The sequence below is a fragment of the Microcaecilia unicolor genome, chromosome 1, assembly GCF_901765095.1.
Source record: "Microcaecilia unicolor chromosome 1, aMicUni1.1, whole genome shotgun sequence".
In the NCBI taxonomy this organism is placed as follows: domain Eukaryota; kingdom Metazoa; phylum Chordata; class Amphibia; order Gymnophiona; family Siphonopidae; genus Microcaecilia; species Microcaecilia unicolor.
The window spans coordinates 618,453,486-618,473,994 of record NC_044031.1 but is presented as its reverse complement, the minus strand read 5'-3'; the positions used below and the strand labels follow the sequence as shown (position 1 = coordinate 618,473,994).

Sequence of the window (20,509 nt, the reverse complement as noted above, 5' to 3'; positions counted from 1 at the left end):
ATCTTTGTGTTGCTGGGTTCAGGCACTTAAGTTAGGTAAGTGGGGTATGCCTTTTCGAACAGGTAGGTCTTTAGTGATTTCCGGAAGTTGAGGTAGTCGCACGTAGTTTTTACGGCTTTTGGAAGTGCATTCCAGAGTTGGGTGCTTATATAGGCAAAGCTGGATCCATAAATTGATCTGTACTTGAGTCCTTTGCAACTAGGGTGGCGGAGATTTAAGTATGTTTGTGGAGATCTGGTTGAATTTCTGGATGGTAAGTCTATGAGGTCAAACATATATCCCGGGGCACCACCATAGATGATTTTGTGGACCAGGGTGCAAATTTTAAAAGTAATACTTTCTTTGATTGGCGCTTTCGAATTGCGATTTTCCAAATATAAGCCTGGCTGTTGTGTTTTGAGTGGTCTGAAGCTTCTTTATAAGATTTTCTTTGCATCCCGCATAAATTCCGTTGCAGTAGTCTGCATGGCTTAGAACCATTGATTGTACCAGGTTGCAGAATGTTGCCCTCGAGAAGAATGGATTCAGTCGTTTAAGTTTCCATCTTTTTGGACAAGTCACATAGGTGCCCCTGTGAGGAAATTGCCCCCACTATGTATAACACGGCACAGTAAGGTTAAGTGACATATCATTGCTGTGGAAAAGGCAGCTGGTTCCTATTTCCAGCTTTACCTCAGAATGAATTTGAAGTTTCCGGACTCAGAGTCCCTCCGAATGGCTCTGGTTAGCAGCTGCAGGGCTGGTGTATTTGGCTGTAAAAAAAACTTTTCTTAGGTACTACATGAGCAACATCCAGCCAACAGCAGTCAGTATTTCTTTACACACTAACAGCCGACAGCTAAATTAGACCCAGATATTCAGTGCTATCTGGGAACTGGAACTGAATATGCAAGTCCTGGGGTGGCCGCCGGAGTTAGCTGAGCACTGCTGATCTTCAGCGACAGTACCCAACTACCCAGCTTTTTTGCAGTCCTAAACTTACCCGACAAGTTATCTGTGTACAAAAGCTGAATATCGGCAGAGTCCAGGTAAACTCCTGCTCTGCCAAACGGTACCCCGAATCACCTCGGCGTTAACCGGAGAGTGTTGTGGCAGTCAGACAAGACATTCAGTGCCAGTAAGTGCTTATGTGTCACTAATACCCAGATGGGACCCAGACAGCACTAGATAACCAAGTAGACGCCTCTCCTACCTAGTTAACTAGCATTGAATATTGTCCTCTGCCCCCCCCCCCATTCACATGTCTGAGCCCACCTTGTGTGACTCAGGGTGAGGAGTGCTTTAAGTAGGCTACGTGACTCACGTGTAGGAGTGCATGAGCACCACGGCTATGCTGCGGATCCCTCTCGCTAACACCCCCTCCAGATCCTTCCGCAGGCTCATCAGGTCCGGAGGTTGCCACACCTCCAGGGAATCCCCTGTTGAGCCTGTGAATGAGAATGAAAAGGACCAGAAACTCATCAGAGGAGCAGCCATGGATGGAGAAGTCCCATAGCAAAGCTTCAGACAGTCCCCTCTGTTTATCCCAAAGTTCATCTCTTCCAGTCACCAAGACTCAGCTTAGCTCCCTCCCACCTCCACTCTAAGCCTAGTGCATCCTCAGCTATGAATGGGATATATAAAAAGACTACCAAAGTACCGCGGTGAAACTCCAAAAGAAGTCTCTGTAATAAACAGCCAACCAACACCAAAATTACTGGAGGAAAAAGGATCTCAAAAACCTTGTGGCCAACTATATAAAAGCATTGCCTATCCAAGTAGGTCCCAATTTACTATCTTTGATCACCTCCAAAATTTAAATTGCACCATTTACTATAAATTTAATACGCTCAAAAACAATGCTTTTAAATGTGTATTTTAACTAGTAAAACAAAAGCAGCTGCACTTAACTTTGGCTTCCCGCGCTAGGCATTAACTTCCCAACGGGACCCATTTCGCTAAAAATCACAGCTTCATCAGGGATCACATGTAAGATGCTACTCCAGACACTGCAAAAAAATTAATAAATACGTTCAATCATATCAAATTTCAACATGCAAAACTTGTGATTTTCATCAAAACAGGTCCTATTGGAAAGTTAATACCTAGTGCAGGAAACCAATGTTAAGTGCAGCTGCTTTTGTCTCAATAATTAAAAATGCTGAAGCATTGTGTTTGAGCGTATTACATTTATAGTAAATAGTGCAATTCAAATTATTGGATGTTATCAATGATAGTAAATTGGAATAGGATGCACAACACTTATATAGTTGTCTGCAATGTTTTCAAGATATATTTATTTATTGCATTTGTATCCCACATTATCCCCCCTTTTTGCGGGCTCAATGTGGCTTACAACCTTTTTCCGCCAATATTTTCAGTGTTGGTTGGTTGTTTAGAAAGCCAAAAAAAAAAGTGTTCCCCTAGCAACAGTCCACAACCCTGCAACAAAATAGAAAGAAGAAAGGGGGTAGACCAATGTAGTTCTGAAGCAGATGGTTTATTGGAGAACGGCAATAAAATGACTCTCAGTCCTACATTTTGACGCCACATGCGCCTTGCTTCAGGAGTCAAATTATTTCAGCCACAGATGACAAAATGCAAACGTAAGGGCAAAAACTTCCAACAATACAGCATCCAAAGTGCTAATCGACTTGTTCTTTTGCTTTGTCACTTTGTTCGTCAGCACTTTGGATGCTGTATTCTTGGAGGTTTTTGCCCTTATGCTTGTATTTTATCATCTGTGGCTGAAATAATTTGACTCCTGACGCAGGCGCATGTGGCGCCGAAACGCAGGACTACGTCGAATCATTTTATTGCCGTTCTCCAATAAACCATCTGCTTTGGAACTACACTGGTCCTTTCTTCTTTGTTGCTGGGTTGTTTATTACAGAGTTTGCCCAAGGGGATCCTCAGAAAGCTGCATAAGCAGCAGTCATGTGATACACTGTGCCCCCTCAATCTGTACAGTGCGCCAAACGTTACGTGCCAGTTTGGTGCGTAACTTACATGCTACGATGGCAATTACGTGTCAAAATGGGGAGTGAAACGGCATGTACGTTGTAAGTGCACTTAGGTGCTTTTCTGTAACTTGGAGCTTAAGTGTTGTAGGGCATAACTGCAAGGGGGTGTGGGTGGGAGAGGCATGGGCAGGTCACCAAGCAACGCATGCAACTTCTAGAACAATGTCAGTTGTGCGAGCGTTACACTTGCTATTGACATGGCAGAAGTGGGTGTGTCTAAACGTAAGCACGTAACTGCTGCTTTACGCTAACGTTCTGTAACAGATTTAACATGGAAATTTGACTAACTTTTAGCATCCTTATAGAATTGTGCTCTGTGTCTATGTGGACGCTGGCATCCAGTTTCAGTGAGATGAAAGCATCAGTACTCATGACAAAAATATGGTGTTTGCATTACAGGATATGGCAGGCTTCAAAAACAGGGAGCAGGGCGAGACTTCCTGGCCCTCTCTTCTCCCCCAGCCCTGTATAGCCGCAACCATCAACCCCCCCCCCCCCTTGCCCATGTCCAGAATGTGTACAAACCTCTTACAGTCTGATGGGAGCCCTTCTCAGAAAGCTGGCAGGTGCTGTGGGCAAGTATTACCCTCTCATCCACCTCTATTACCTCCTCATATAGCAGCTCAGGCATCACGATCTCCTGAAAGAGACAGAGGCAGGCTAGAGAGATATCTCCCTTCACTGATCACTAGCAAAACTGAAAAGCAGAGCTTTCTCCTTAAGGACCAAAATCTCCAGAGCACAGCTGCTTTATCTCCAGGATACTCAAATACCAACAGGCCTGGATAGTCTTAGGCAAGTTTCAAGTTTATTGTACTTTTACTATCTCATCCTATTGGAGTATCTTACTCCCACACCCCTCCCCCCTCCCCCCCCCCAAAGCCAAAGAAAAATTAACCACTTCTACAGCAAATAAAACGTGTCACTCCTGACACGATTTCCAGCAAGGGGCAGGAGGGAGGGAACAAACCAGGAGCCCCTTCTATTATCACTGCCCCCCACCTCTCATAGCCTTAATTTAAGGGGCTGTAAAATTTCTCCTTTTTTTTTTTTTCCTTTAACCCCTGTCAAACCTCAGGAAGGGGACAGAGGGTGGGCAAATCAACCCCATCTAGCATAGAGATACAAAGATGGATGCTCAACATGGCAGGAAGATAGGAGCATAGAGAGAAGATGTGCCAAATGGACAAGGAGACTATGGCAAGACAGTTAAGTAAAGTACTACAAAAAGCGGCAGCAGACAAAAAAGGGAACAGGATAGGAAAGGGATGCAAAATAAGACTAAGAATACTTTTTTGAATATTCTTTATTGAAATTTTCAATAGTTAACATGGAAAACAATAGAGAACATACTAAATGTGAGTTGTAAATAACAAGTAAAAGAAAAATGAATACATCGATGAAAAGAGCAATGCACATACATATAAACAAATTGGATATGCAATACGATGTAATATAGTGAAATAGTGAAGACAAAAGCCATACATGCTGGTATAAGCTGAGTTAAGAGGAACCCATGTTTTCTTAATAGATGATATGTTACATGACTTAAAACCTGCTGATTCTTCATATCTCCTGATAGAGCATAAGTCATTCCACCTTTCATGGACATTAAGCTTAGAGTTATTCTTCCAGGAGTAGACTATAAGGTGAGAGGCAAGAGCCAACATTGTGTCAAAGAGTTTCTTGGTAGAAGCATGAAAATGCAGTTCCGGGGGTGGTGGAAGATCAGAGGATGACTCTTTTGTAAGAAACAGTAGTGTTGGGATCAAGGGACAGAGCATCAGAGATTTTATTCTGATGCCCAAAAAGTATAGACATGATCACAGTAAAACAGGAGATGTGAAAGACAGCCATCTGGTTTAGAGCAGGACCAACATTTTGGAGGAAGATGATTTCTTTTAAATTTAGGCAGCTTAGCAGGTGTCAAATAGGGTCTGTGAATGATGAAGAAAGAGGATTGTGAGACGCCCGCTGAAAGGGTGGGGTGGATAACAGTAGACCAAAAGGAAGGCCAGTCCATATTTGAGGATTGCAGATTTATTTCATTTTTTTTTTTTTTTTTGTTACATTTGTACCCCGCGCTTTCCCACTCATGGCAGGCTCAATGCGGCTTGCATATTGGGGCAATGGAGGGTTAAGTGACTTGCCCAGAGTCACAAGGAGCTGCCTGTGCCTGAAGTGGGAACCGAACTCAGTTCCTCAGTTCCCCAGGACCAAAGTCCACCACCCTAACCACTAGGCCACTCCTCCACTCTGTAATGGAATGGAATGTAATGTAAGCTCAGTTTCAAAGTTCTTTAAGATTTTGACACATGGATTTCATAGATTTTCATGTAGTATTTTTGTAAATTTTTGATTACCAAGAGTGAGAGGAATGGGGATTCTGTAATGAGTTGATCGCATCGTCGTCAAATGAAGATAAAACATTTCTTAGCTGTAGCCAGGTGTCATATTTGTGGAGAAGAAGACCATATAACTTAGATGTTTTCAAAAGAAAGCATAGTATTGCCTGAAAAGAAATTGTGCAATTGACCATATTTTGCAGTTATGTCAGAGTGACCAATCTAGGTGTAAATTTGTAGGAGTAAAGGACCCCTGCCTAAAGCACTATATACAGCACTGTATGTACCTATATAACAAAGTATATGGGCTTATAATATGACACTATTCAGCATTTCCAACCTGTCTTTACATACAAGCTTTGGCTAATTTCATCTTTCATTGCTAATACGTGTGTACGTGTGTGTACACAGTTACCAAGGACACTGCAGACATCAAAAACTGCAGGCAAGCCAAGGACCACTGGAAATTCTCTTGTTGACCGAGCTGACACAATGGCTGGAGAGACAGAATATCACACCATGCTGTGCTGTTTCCTGGGACAATGCACTCCATGGTCAGAGTGGCTCTGGTACATTACAGATGTGATGTAGTGGTTGGATCTGTAAACCACAATGTTCAAAAGTCCCAGGCCTGTTATCCCAGACTCAGTGTCACAGCTGCAACTCAGGAAAGCACCTTCCACCCTGTAACACTGACTTCATGTTTAAAGTTCCCTTCATTGTGGTGCGGACAAAATAGCACTGTGGCCCTTAAGTCATAACAATCTGTAACAAACAAGGTTGCTTCATCGAACACGCGGGGTCTGGATCAAGCCAAGCCAGGGGTGACATCACAACATCAGCTGGAGCTGGCTTTTTCTTCTATAAAGAAGGACTGTAAACAAAAACAAGGGGCTGATATTCCATCTAAGCAGACCCTGACCATCTAAGAAACACTCTGCCATCTGCCGGTGTCTCCCTTCAGGTCGTAGAGTAGCTATGAATAGTCATTTTGTAAGTGCTGAGGGTTTAGAGTAGAGGACTAAATTATAAGTCCTAGGGTAATGTGCGTTTACTCTTAGCTGTTTGTATGATAAGACCTTCATTGTCTTCATTATTGCCTTTTCATATTGTTTTTGCTGCTATTGTAAATAAATAAGCACTCTATTTTTATATTACCCTTGGTGTGGAGTAATCTCTATTATTTGGGTGTTATGAGCTCACATCTGTAGATAAAAGAACACATTTGCTCCTGACACAACATTGTCTAATGCTAGAACGGTACAGAGCCACATTCTTCTGTAATTCATACCAAATGTTGTGTTCCCAATAACACCCCAAAATGTTATCTGTGTAAGTCCCACAGATTGTTAATTTTAACATGAATTGCGCCATAGTGAGGTATCAGAGGGAAGCATTTGAACATATTTAAGAGATTCTTTGGCTTCATTAAAAGTGAAGACAGTATCTTTGATTAAACGGTAAGACATAGTATAAGGAAATTTGTCCACGGAGGGCAGAAGGGATAGGGAGAGATCAAGGCGGATTCATACACAAGCCATCTAGGGGAAACAAGCGGAATTGGATTTTGATACCAATTGGCAGTTTGGGATAATCTAAAGGCAAAATTATATGATTTGAAATCAGGTACATTAATATCATCATTATATTTATTTCTTTTCAATTTTTGAAAGAACTGTACGAGAGGTTTTGTTCTGCCAGATAGATTTAGTAATTCTACTGTAAATTTGTTACAACAGTATTGGGGGGGGGGGGGGTGGAGGTAATGAAAGAGATATCATGCTAAGGATATAATTTAATCTAGGAGCTAGTACCATCTTGACTGCTTCAGTCCTACCCCAACAGGATGTAGTAATGGCGATTAGCGTTATCGGGTACAGCTTGATTTCAGTGCTGCTTTTGACACTGTCTCTCATATTAAATTGCTTCAATTGTTAAGGAGCTTGGGGCTCAGTTCTACAGTGTTGAAATTCTTTTCTTCTTATTTGTTCAATAGATCACAAATTGTAAAGTGGAATCAAGAAATTTCTGAACCCAAGAAGTTAGTTTGTGGAATTCCACACTGATCACTCTTGTCACCTCTTTTGCTTAATCTGTATTTAGTTCCCTTAGCAAGGTAATTGAGAATATGGATTTGAATTTTTCATTTTTTTTGCAGATGACATGCTATGAAGAATTACCACTTAGGAGAAGGTAGGTGATGCTGTCACCAGACCAAAAGGAAATGCACAGAACTGAAAGAACTGATCCAAAAATCACAAAGCGAAGGAATCTCTGATGACTCTGACAAATTGAGTATAAACCTCTGTCAAATCCAGGGAGATAGTCATCACGGCAGTTCATTCCAGAGAGTCAGAGTGTAGAGTCTCTGACTCACTCTCGCTGTGGGGAACTGAACAGACAGCTTTGAGGTCCAACACACAAAGAAGCTACTTTACTAAGTAGTACATTTAAAAGAAACCGGAGAAAATGTTTCTTCACTCAATGAGTAATTAAACTCTGGAATTCATTGCCAGAGAATGTGGTAAAAGCAGTTAGCTCTTCAGGGTTTAAAAAAAAGTTTGGATAATTTCCTAAAAGTCCATAAGCCATTATTAAGATGGACTTGGAAAAATCCACTGAATATTCTAGAATAAACAAAATAAAATGTTTTGCTGTTTTGGGATCTTGCCACGTACTTGTGACCTGGATCGGCCACTGCTAGAAACAGGATACTGGGCTTGATAGACCTTGGGTCTGTCCCAGTATGGCAAAATGATTATGCTCTTATGAATAGGAGGGTAGGAGTTAAAGGTAGCCTCAAAAAGGTGGTCTTTTAGCTTAGATTTGAATATGGCCAGAAATGGGAGCTTGTTGTACTGACTCGGGAAGTCTATACCAGGCATATGGTGCAGCAAGATAAAAGAAACTGAGTCTGGAGTTGGCAGTGGAGGAGAAGGGTACAGATAAGAGGAGAGACTTACCTGATGAACAGAATTCCTGGGGAGGAGTGTAAGAAGAGACAAGACTGGAGAGATACTGAGGCTTTTAGTTTTTACATTTCTACTAGTCTCTACCTTGTTGGTATGTGTGCAAAACCTATTTGTCTAGGCCTGTCTGGAGGGACGATGAGAATGTGTTGCCTTTTTGTCTTTCAACTGTGGCATTGGTGACTTAAGTTGGAACCTTGCAACAGTGCTGTCTAGATATGTGATCATTAGAATCTTCCTTTATTTCTCAAAAGATTTTTTGAATTATTTTTCTTATTTATGGTATTCTGGGTGACTTGTACTAAAGTTTGTTTTGGAGCACATCAGGGGCAAATGATTGAACAACTGAAAGAGCAGTCTGGATATTAAACGAGATGTTCCTGTTTAAAAGTCCTATGGCCTTGATATTTAATGCTAACCTCTGATGCCCCTCCCATTTCTTGAAAAAAAATGTTTTGGCATGGTTATGTAAAATTTATGAGTAAGGAGTATTTTTTCTCTACGTTTGAGCTGAAATATTAAATACTTCTGGGAAGCTGAATACCGTACTATTTTTTTGTCTCCCATTTATCGATCCCCCCCCCATTTTTTTTTAAGTTAGTAGTAATATTAACAGTATATAAGTTTCAGCAAAAAAACTATGAGGGTAATCTATAAAGAGGCACCTAGATGTAGATGCCCCAAAGTAGCATGGGGCGCGTCTGGTCTGCTACTAATCATTTCTATAGCGCTACTACAGGTTCCGTTATAGAAATCTAGTGCAAACCCACATCAGCATGCCCAAGTGGAGGCAAGCCTGCAGGCGTAACTGGGTACACTTATGTGCGACTATGTGTGCAATTTACAGTACAGTTTTCCCAACACCTCCTTAGTTACACACTATTTCACTTACACGCACAGGGCATGCATCACTGCAGAGACACAGTTATAGAATCGCCTTTATGTGACCCAGATGGAGAATCTGGCTTTCTGGTGCTGTCTGCAGCGCTGATAGATCATATTATAGAAGGTTATTCATTATAGGCCTTAAGAACACTCCCTGACAGTGTCAGGGCAACCTTTATCTTGTCTTCCTCTCTTCAATAGTCCCCTTTCCCTATGTGTCCTACCCTTATCCTTTATTTGTCCTGTCTGTCTGTCCTGATTTAGATTGTAAGCTCTTTTGAGTAGGGACTGTCTTTTCTTCATGTTCAATTGTGAAGCGCTGCATACGACTGGTAGCGCTGTAGAAATGATTTGTTGTTGTAGTAGTAGTTGTAGTTGGGGTGGAGTTAGGAGGGCATGGTCCAGGAAGTACAAAAGGCCAGGCCACAGCTAGTTTAAGGAGGCCCAGAGGAAAGCAGCACAGCCACTGCAGATGCCTTCACCTCGAAGATGGGAATCTGCAACCACTACATTCAGGTAGGCCCATGTTCAACTTGGAACCAAGAAAAGTTTGTGTTTTGACCTGGCCGGCTGCAGGCCAGCCTTGTGTACCTGCTATAGACACTGCTAGTAACTCTGGACTCAGGGACCAGGCCAGAGAACAATAAGAGCGGTTACTGGACACTGTGGCCCTGCAGGAGCAGGCCACCTGGAGGACACTTATTTTAATAAATATAATTTGCTTCCACCATAATTTGCTGAGTGTGTGTGGCTTGTCCTACCTGGCTTCACGGCCCGCCTCACTCACTCTTCCACAGTCATTATCTCTGACAACAGGTAGAGGTTTGGGATGCTCCCATCTCCCCGCCACAGCTGCCATCTTGCTGCTATTACTGTTATTAATTCATATTGTGAAACACTTTAATTTTCTTGATTGGGTTATTAGATTATTTTCTTGAGTGTCACCTCTTTGTATCTTAAAGTTTTCTAGATGGTCCTATCATCGTGTTTACATCCATCAACAGGATAATATGTATTGTACTCTATCACACCCTCCCCTGATATACACTTTATTTGGTTAATGTCACGAAACACCTAGCCACCCGCCTGGGTTACCCCGCGGCCACTCAGAGAGTCTATCCCCAGCACAGATCAGATTCGCCTGCACCTGCCACTTGTGCTCCACACTAGAACCCACCTCCCACCGACTGGGTCACAACCACCTATGGGCAAGTCTCCCGCTCTCAAATTATCCCCAGTGATTTCTAGGTTACTGGAGGCCACATTCACAATTCCCAGAAAGAACTCAACAGACCTAACACACAAACCACCAGGATTCTTTATCAGTCCAGATAGACAGAGTCAACAAACTAAAATTGATTGTCTGAAAAATTGAACAGTGAAACAGAAAAAGTGCAATCAGCAAAACAATAACAGGTAACTGAAATATGGATAAACTATAACACTATCTAAACATTTGTTTACTATCTAAGTAGCATCTGGGAAGATCAGGGCATATAACTGACTGTTCACAGAGCCTCAGCAAAGAGATCCATCCTACTCTCTTTTCTTCCTGGCTAAGACTGGAGCAACAGCCAGTAGCTCCTGGGTAACTTCAAACTCCAGGCCAATCAGAGCCCAGAAAAGTAATAAAAAACTGGCCCCATCACTGCAGGTATTGTCTCTGTAAAAAGCTTTAAACATAAACATGCACCACCTGCTTGCCAAACTAGAGAAATACACTTAAAGAATGAAGGTAGTTTTACAGGCTTTAAAAAAAACCCACTGTCTTGTCACAATACTCCTGGTTGCCACAGCTTCAGCAAGGTTACACTTTCTGGAAGAGATGAGAGTTAGCCTGGCTGGCAAATTACAACACTTAACCTCCCTGCACTTGTACTCACAATGTTAAATTCTACAATACTAATTATCAGTAGCAGAGCGGAATAGGTTGACTGGAGGGGACTGAACTCACCAAGTCAAATATCTTTGGTCGGGCCTGGTTCCCAATGTGCAGCAGGTCCCGGAATCCCCGAGTGATCAGCAGCGCCATCCTCTCCCCTTTCCGCTCTAGCAGTGCATTTGTGGCCACAGTCGTCCCCATGCGGATCCACTGGATGCGGGATGCATCCAGGGGGCGGTCCCGAGGGAACGGTATGCTGCACTCCTGGAAATACAAAAATAAACTCAGAGTCCAGGACTTTTCACTGCCACCAAAAGTTTTGAGGTATCAGTTCAATGTCTTGTGCCCCACCCGAAGTAGCTAAATACTCATCTTTCCCCAGCTACATAACGATGAGAATCAATGAAAATATATTTGAGGCTGACTGAAACCAACCCAAAATCTGGGTTTCATAAAAAAACATAAGCATAGCCATACTGGATCAAAATTGTGGCCAAGACTGCTAGAGGAGGTCAGTGCTACCATTTTGGGATTGGAACCAGCATGGGCAGGAGTAACTCAGGATGCTCCTACTCCAAAGAGGCCACTAGGGCTTTTAGAATGTAGGCCTGGGGAGGGCCTATGAGTGGAGAGTGGGGGGAGAATGCTGGCCCAGGGGGATGGGCTTGTGGAAGTGGCAACTGGGAGCGGGGCCACACTTTCAGTTCCAGCCAAAACCAAACGGCAAATTTCAGTCGCAGATTCGGTTTTGGCCGGAACCAAAACCACCAGTTTTAGTCAGTCTCTAAAATACACAAACATTCATAAAAAAAGCCCTTTGAGACAAGAAACGTGATTAGTCAGCAGCAGGGTCTCCAGCCAACCTTGGATGCCACAAAAGGGACCACAAGGGACAGTGGAGAAAAATCTTGTCTTCTTTCACATTTCTTGCCTTTAAAGTTATTTTGGAGGTAATTTTCTAAGGGGATGCCCAGTTTCAAGCATTAACAGCACATGTAAATGCTAGTATTTAACCAATCATAATGATACCATCTTAGGACATCTTATAACGCACCTGTTTCAACTTCAGGCCTTTAAGTCAAAATTTTAATCTGTCAAACCTCCACCACCCTAAATTAACAAGTACGTTTAATTTTATTGCACGCTATGAACAAAACACAAAACTACACAAAAAAAGCCAGTAAACCCAATATTCAAAATGAAGAAATCATTGCTTACCTTGTGTACGAGTTCAGAGCTGAAACATATAGCGATATCCAACGTTCACAAAAAATCAAAGCGTTTCGGCATCAAGCCTACTTCCAGGGTTAACGCCAAATGAAGGCACTCACTGGCAATTCAAATAACTCAGGTAGTGCCATTGCCCGAGTTATTTGAATTGCCGGTGAATGCCTTCTTTTGGCGTTAACTCCGGAAGCAGACTTGATGCCGAAAAGCTTTGATTTTTTTGTGAGCATTGTTCATGGTTTATATCTGAAAGGGAATTGTAGTTTCCTCTCTTTTGATGAAATGCTAAGTCATTTATGTGTGCAAACAATCATTTACTCACAAACTGTCTCTCATAGAATCCTGACTAGCAGAAAAGTCTGCGGCACAATATGATGGCATGACATTTCCAGTGAGTGTGCACTCAGGCAGAGCTTGGGCTGACCACACAAGTGTGCGTGTAAACTATAATGTACATGCATTCCAGCTCACAGAGGTGCAGGACAGGTGTAAGTGATCACACCCTAAATTAAGGTGCATCTTCAGTCACTTACACTACTATTTTGTAAAATTAGACTTCAAATAGGTGCCTTTAACAGTGCTTTAGTACATACCGCATTATCAAATGAACCTGTTTCTAATGGTTCTGGTCTTACGCTTGTCTTCAGTCGAAAGGACAGTAATTTGTCAGTTTGGCTTCTGCACACACTGGGGTGTTATTAGCTCACAAAACCCTTAAGAAACTGAACACCTCTGAAAAAGATCTTTAATTCTTTTTATTAACAGCAGGCCTTAGTACTCCAGGAAGTCATCACTGAATATCCATGGACCCATACCCACTGCCCCCCAGTTTCCCGATTCTGTGGCAAGAATGAGAAAATCCTGTGGCTATTTGGCAGCACATTTACATTATATTACAACTTAAATAAAGGTAAATATCTATTGCATTATAAAAGTTAAAATGTTCTAGCCCTATAACTTATGTTCACAAGGATCATACTATATCTGGATGTATAATTAGTTGTGTGAGGATTTAAATTCCTACTTTTGTTTGTAATACTCAACCAATGCAAGACCTATTTTATTCTACTATGTCCAAGGCTCTTATTTAAAATGGGGGGGGGGGGGGAGGGAAGCAGGGGCGTAGCTACGGGTGGGCCAGGCCCACCCACTCTTTTGCGACCTGACAACTTAATCTTCTTGCCCGCAGCGGCAAGCAGGCGGACGTAAAAGCAGCAAGCAGCCAGACTCAACTCCATCGTTCGCTTCCTGCCCTCTCAGCATCCCACCTGCCTAAAAGGAAATGACATCAGAGGAAGGCGGGGCGCAGAGAGAGGGCAGGAAGCGAACGATGGAGTCGAGCCTGGCTGCTTGCTGCCTTTACGCCCGCCCGCCGCTGCAACTGCTTCAGTTCCCCGTGCGGGGCAAGGTGTCCATCTTTCTTTGCTGTCCGCCTGCTGTGCACCGGTGCTCCATTCCTCTTCTCATGTCCTTGACTCGCCGAGCGGCTGAGACGGTGGCTGAGCTGCGGTCCGGTAACACTGTGCGCGTGTCAGAACGAGCCAGAGCGGGAGGTGTCGGAGCGGAGCCTTTCTGTTGTCTTCATTAGCAGCGGTTGCTAAGCAACCAGAAAGAGTAACAGAAGCTGTACGTCGGGGGCGGGGCTGGTGCTAGGTCCCTCCTCCCCCTCGGTCCCCGCATCATGGGCGACCTCCTGGAGCTGCTTGGTTTGCTGACAGAGTATGTGAGCTTTGCAGAATTAAAAAAAAAAAAAAAAACTAAAATGTTTTGCAAAGGAATGCAAACTAAAAGGCAAACCATTACCCAAAACAACTGGAACTTCCCTAAGAGACTCCATTTTGCAGTTTTCCCTTGGAAGCACTCGGTAGGAAAGCTGGACAAAGCAGATTTTGATGACCGAATCTCTCACTTTAAAACCTATCTGGAGACCAGTGGAGCAGCTTTGAGCCAGACCACAGAATTTCTTCCCTTTTATGCTTTGCCATTTGTTCCCAACCCTACAGTGCACCCCTCTTTTAAAGAGCTCTTTCAGGATTCTTGGACCCCAGAGCTGAAGACAAGGTTGGAAAAATTCATGTCTGTGATGTTGAAAGCAAGCAGTACCCCTTGGCTCTTCACGTTATATAAGGACAGTAGACAGAGCAGCAAAGGTACCGCACTGCAAATGCTTTGTAATGTTACTCTTCCAAGAGACACTTTGATGCATGCATGGCTGAATGAGAGGGTGCTCTTTCCCTAATAAGGTTAATGCAGTTGGTGTGCCCTCTCCTTGGGTAGAGTTGCCAAAGAAAAACCTGACACCTGCCCCACCCATGCTCCTCCCTTGTCCCACTCTCATACCATGCCCCAGTACAGTACTTTGCCTTCATATTTTTTGATTTCTAGCTCCTTGTGTCATGTCTGTTGTGTCATGTGTTTTTCATGTGTGATCAAGGTGCAGTATTCTGCTAGCGTGTAGTATTTGCAGCCCTTTTTGTTTTGCTTTTTTTTTTCACGAGGTAGTGTATTGGTGTTTTAGAGCCTGGTGTAATTACAGTTCTGCCTTTTCATGCATAAGGTTGTAGCTCATCCTATCCTTGGAATTAGTGCTATTATGGTTTAGTAAGGATATGAGTGTGTTTTTGCACAAGTTTGTGTACAGCATTTTGCAATGGAGAGATTGTGGGATAATGTAATTATATTTAAAAATATCATTTTTTCCATTAAGTATGTATGTGGTTATACTGATGCAGGGCAGCTGTTGGGCAGACTACTTAGAAATCCATCATCAAGTGAATTCTAAGGCATTATATTGTAGGATCCCAAGAGATGCTACTCATATAGACAGTGCATGCCCACCCATATTAGCTCTGGGCCCACCCAAAATCTCAGGTCTGGCTACGCCACTGGCAGGAAGACTTCAGACGCTCAGCAGACCGTCTTATATTGAAAACAGCTGGCTCATATTGGCTCAGCTGGAACTTTGTTTTCCATATAAAGCAGTCTTTAATATAAGACAGCCTGCTGAGATTCTGAAGTCTTTTTTCCCCCTATTTTGAACAAAAGCCTTGGACATAGTAGAATAAAATAGGACTTGCATTGGTTGAATACTGGAGTACTTCTTAAGCAAGACTACAGCTTATGTATATTATTACTTTTCTTTATAGAAATTGCTGGTTAATATAGACCAGCTTCCTATGACCTTCTTAAACCTCTTGTCGCCCCTGAGGTGGGCTATAATCCTATTATAATTTTCTATATTCCATAGTTTTGGATGTTAATATCTCCTGATTTTTTTGTTTGTTTTATTCTTGTTTCAAGACTTTTGTCTTTGTTCTATATTAAACACACACACACACAAAAGTTCTAACCTTACTTCTGTGTATGTATAATTTATTTCATTCTTTTGCAGGCAGGGACAATCTACGCACAGGTCTACTGGGCCCAGGCTCAGTGGCCCAAAGGTATGGGGGGGGGGAGCCCTTCTCATTATCAAGATGGGCTTTGTGTACCAGCCTACCTGTATAATCTGGTGCTTGTGTTTTTAAGCAACGTGATTAGTCTATTAATAATCTCTGCTGAAACCCTGACATTTACCATTGCAGGGTTTCTGGATAGGAATCTTAGGACTGGGAAAGGAGAACTGGAGAGAAAGGAGACTGAGATCTGCAAAGTGGGGAAGTGAGGAGTAAGAAAAAAAAGGAAATGAGGACCAGAGCTGGGGAGGGAAATATTCTTTAAGACCTGCTCTGCCTCGCCATCCTCAGGCTATGTCCCTTCTCCCTTGCGGAAGCTCAGCTGATAATTATGCCACCAACCTCATCACATCCCAGACAACATGTGGGACAATATGTGCAGAGAGGTGCATCACCACCGTGCTGCAGCACTGAGAAGATTGGGGGGGGGGGGGGGGGTTGCCTATAAGAAATGTGCACAATCCAATGACAGGGTTGATTCTTTAGGAATTAATTTCACATGCTAAACCTGTTTTTCTTTGTAAAACACCAAAGGAGACAATTACATAAAGTGGCAGGCTCCACTTGGACGTGTCAAAGGCACCATTAAATTGGCAGGTACATATGTGCACTAGCTGCTATTCTATAAGTGCCATAGCACCAAATGCAGCAGTGCTACGGAGAAGGGATGAGTGAGGTTTGTTCCTGTCCCTTAAGACTTCACTAGACAACAAGGTTTTCCTAAGCTAGGCCCAGGGATGGCAGGAAGTGATTGTGAGAGGAGGGAGCGAGTTTCGGCTTTCAGATGAAAATGCACAGGCATTGTTGGTCAAATCCTGAACCCCAGGGCCACCAAGGGGGGGGAGGAATTCCCCAGGCCCAGCTTCGGGGGGGGGGGGGGGAGCAGCACCAGCAAGCTTCTTCCTGCTTGCCTACTTCCAAATCTGTCTCTCTCCTGTTCCTGTGTGCCAGAGGGACCTGGATGATTGTAATAACGCCATAACCCGGGTGGACCCAGGTTATTGCATTAATGCAATCATCCAGGTCCCGGCACGCAGGAGATGACAGACTGAGGGAGGAACATTCAGACTTAGGAAGATAAGGGGACGGGCAGAGATAGCCCTGCCCTGAGCCCGGCTGCGTGTCTCAGTGGCCCTACTGAACACGGATTTCTGTCCGGTTTTGGTGCCAAGTCCAAAACTGAAATTCGGTCGGCCTCTACCTCCCAGTTAGGCATATGATATATAGAATACTACAAAACCACAATTAATTTACTTCTGCTATTGACATGGCGTGAGAGGGAGCACCAACACCAATCTTATGCTAGCCTTATATATTGGAATCTTGGCAACAAGACACTATTATAGAATTGGTACTAGAGGTACAACATTGAGGTTTCTAGACTGAGATGTCAATCTATAGAATTTCTCTTCAAATAACTTACAGCTCTCAAAGCCCTCAGGGAATCCACTGTGGAGGCCCCAGTAACATGGAGTTCACTCACCTCCTCGAGTATCCGTCGAATCCCTTCGGTGGGGGCGTCCCTGTAGTTCTCCGGGTCCTCCGAGAGGAGCTTCAGCACCCTCACTTTACCACCGGGGCAACGGGCGAAGACATCCGTGAACGTGCCTCCTCGATCTATGGCAAACTGAAACATCTATCCTGAAGCAACCTGCAGAAGGAGGCAGTGTGAGGTGGAACTGAAACACAAGCTTAGACAGAACGGACAGGGAGAAGTGGGGAGTGAGCATGAAGCACACACTCGGACAAAGGTATGGATGGGAAGAGACAGAAAGCCTTGTTGTCAGCTCTTAAATTAAAAAAAAAGGCAGCAGACACTGTGTAAAGGCTACAGCTGACGATGCTGGATTATGGCCTGATCTACAGCTCAGGGCCTCACAGCTTGTGGCTGTTAAAAAGGAGATAAAGCGGACTCCATTTCAAATTTTGCAAAAAGACTCCAAACCTGGAGTTCACTCTAGTACCAAAGTAAGTGGTGAGACGGGTTCTCACTGTTCCTCTTCCCTCTCCGCTCCCACACTAAAGGGCCACCGAGGGAGGAAGTGACAAGAATGGGCTGACCATGGTGTCTGCCTATCACAGAGAGGAGGAGGTGATAATTCCTGTGCACTGCTCATGAGGAGAGACTCACTTGGAGCACAATGCTCTGTTTAGGAGGCTGTACCTCCCTAAGGATATAAAAGATAGAAGGGCCCAATATTCAGCCGGTGATGGCAGCATTTCTTTAAATGCTAACCACTGTAAGCTAAATTAGACCTGAATATTCAATGCTGGACAGGCTCAGACCTTGGCATTGAATATGCAGGTCAAGCGTGGACCCAGAAGTGATGTGGGTCCTGTGCAAAATACAGGATTATTTAAAAAGTAGTCCTACTTCTTATATATTGCTTAAATCTATTGAAGCTCAAGTATGTTCAGGTACAACAGGTATTTTTCAGTTCCTGGAAGGATCACAGTCTGAGACTGTACATAATTATTGCCATACTAGGAAAGACCAAAGGTCCATCAAGCCCAGCATCCTGTTTCCAACAGTGGCCAATCCAGGTCACAAATAACTGGCAAGATCCCAAAAAAGTACAAAACATTCTATACATAGTAAATGACGGCAGAAAAAAACCTGCATGGTCCATCCAGTCTGCCCAACTAGACAAACTCATATGTGCTACTTTTTGTGTATACCCTACTTTAATTTGTACCTGTCCTCTTCAGGGCACAGACCGTATGTCTGTCCAGCACTATCCCCACCTCCCAACCACCAGCCCCGCCTCCCACCACTGGCTCTGGCACAGATCGTATAAGTCTGCCCAGCACTATCCTCGCCTCCCACCACCGGCTGGCTCTGCCACCCAATCTCGGCTAAGCTCCTTAGGATCCATTCCTTCTGAATAGGATTCCTTTATGTTTACCCCACGCATATCCCAGAAATAGTGGATTTTCCCCAAGTCCATTTAATAATGGTCTATGGACTTTTTCTTTAGGAAGCCGTCCAAAACTTTTTAAAACTCTGCTAAGCCATCCACCTTTACCACAATCTCTGGCAACGAATTCCAGAGTTTAATTACACGTTGAGTGAAGAAACATTTGCTCTGATTCATTTTAAATTTACTACATTGTAGCTTCATCGCATGCCCCCTAGTCCTAGTATTTTTGGAAAGCATAAACAGACGCTTCACATCTACCCGTTCCACTCCACTCATTATTTTATAGACCTCTATCATATCTCCCCTCAGCCGCCTTTTCTCCAAGCTGAAGTGCCCTAGCCGCTTTAGCCTTTCCTCATAGGGAAGTCGTCCCATCCCCTTTATCATTTTCGTCGCCCTTCTCTGTACCTTTTCTAATTCCACTATATCTTTTTTGAGATATGGCGACCAGAATTGAACGCAATATTCGAGGTGCAATTGCACCATGGAGCGATACAAAGGCATTACAACATCCTCATTTTTGTTTTCCATTCCTTTCCTAATAATACCTAACATTCTATTTGCTTTCTTAGCCACAGCAGCACACTGAGCAGAAGGTTTCAACGTATCATCAACGACGACACCTAGATCCCTTTCTTGGTCTGTGACTACTAACATGGAACCTTGCATGACGTAGCTATAATTCGGGTTCCTCTTTTCCACATGCATCACTTTGCACTTGCTCACATTAAACGTCATCTGCCATTAAGACGCCCAGTCTCTCAGTCTCGTAAGGTCCGCTTGTAATTTTTCACAATCCTCCCGCGATTTAACAACTTTGAATAACTTTGTGTCATCAGCAAATTTAATTACCTCACTAGTTACTCCCATCTCTAGGTCATTTATAAATATGTTAAAAAGCAGCGGTCCCAGCACAGACCCCTGGGGAACCTCACTAACTTTCTCCATTGAGAATACTGTACCTCAGCAAAAGATCACAAGGAGCTGTAATGGGATTTGAACCAGGCTCCCCTGCTACAGATTGCTCAGAAGAACCTAGCTAAGAATGCTGCAGCTCATATTCTTTTAGGATTGAGGCAATTTGATCATATTACTCCTGCGCTTATTTATTTACATGATTATAGGATTATTATTATTTATTGCATTTATATCCCACCTTATCCCACCTATTTGCAGGCTCAAAGTGGTTTACATATTTTTGTTATACACAGTTAATCCTGGATGTCAGGTACAATTATTGTTATGCAGAGATTAATTAGGGGAAGAAGTAGAGAGAAGAAGGAAGGAATTTAGTAGGAATATTAAACAATTGGTTTTCTTAGACGATGGGTTTTCAGAGGTGGATTAGTACAGTTCTGGGTTTTCATTGTAAGCTTTGTTGAAGAAATACGTCTTGAGGGATTTGCGAAAGATAGTTGTTTCGTTGATTGTCTTCAGGTCTCTAGGTAGTGCGTTCCATAACTTCGTGCTCATGTAGGAGAAGGTGGTATCATGCATCCTCTTGCATTTTAGTCCTTTGCAGTTGGGGAAGTGCAGGTCAAGAAATTTACGGGATGATTTTGAGGCGTTTCTGGGAGGTAGGTCCACAAGGTTTAACATGTAGATTGGGGCGTCTATGATCCAATATAAAATTCTGTTGTTAGTTTTTAAAGTGATGGTGAATACAATTTCTCCTGCCATTGCATCTACTTTACATTTGCATCAACCATCAAGGTCACTGAGATCTGCATCTCGTAATATATTAAATGTCCCATCGTTTAAAATGGTTATTATTTTTTTTTTAATATATTGCAGGACTGAGGCTGTGAAATTCTTTACCTTTA

At 43.1% G+C, this 20,509-nt stretch overlaps 1 protein-coding gene across 1 annotated transcript in view; it reads right to left on the bottom strand.

Moving 5' to 3' along the window:
- Positions 1–20,509, bottom strand: part of OPLAH (5-oxoprolinase, ATP-hydrolysing) — a 161,582-nt gene that overhangs the window by 129,297 nt on the left and 11,776 nt on the right. The window contains exons 3-6 of the mRNA XM_030220113.1: positions 17,249–17,416; positions 11,156–11,347; positions 3,528–3,642; positions 1,304–1,427 (exon numbers count right to left, since the gene is read on the bottom strand). Coding sequence (XP_030075973.1) covers positions 1,304–1,427; positions 3,528–3,642; positions 11,156–11,347; positions 17,249–17,401 — 584 coding nt within the window. The 5' untranslated portion in view covers positions 17,402–17,416. The remainder of the gene's footprint in view (positions 1–1,303; positions 1,428–3,527; positions 3,643–11,155; positions 11,348–17,248; positions 17,417–20,509) is intronic.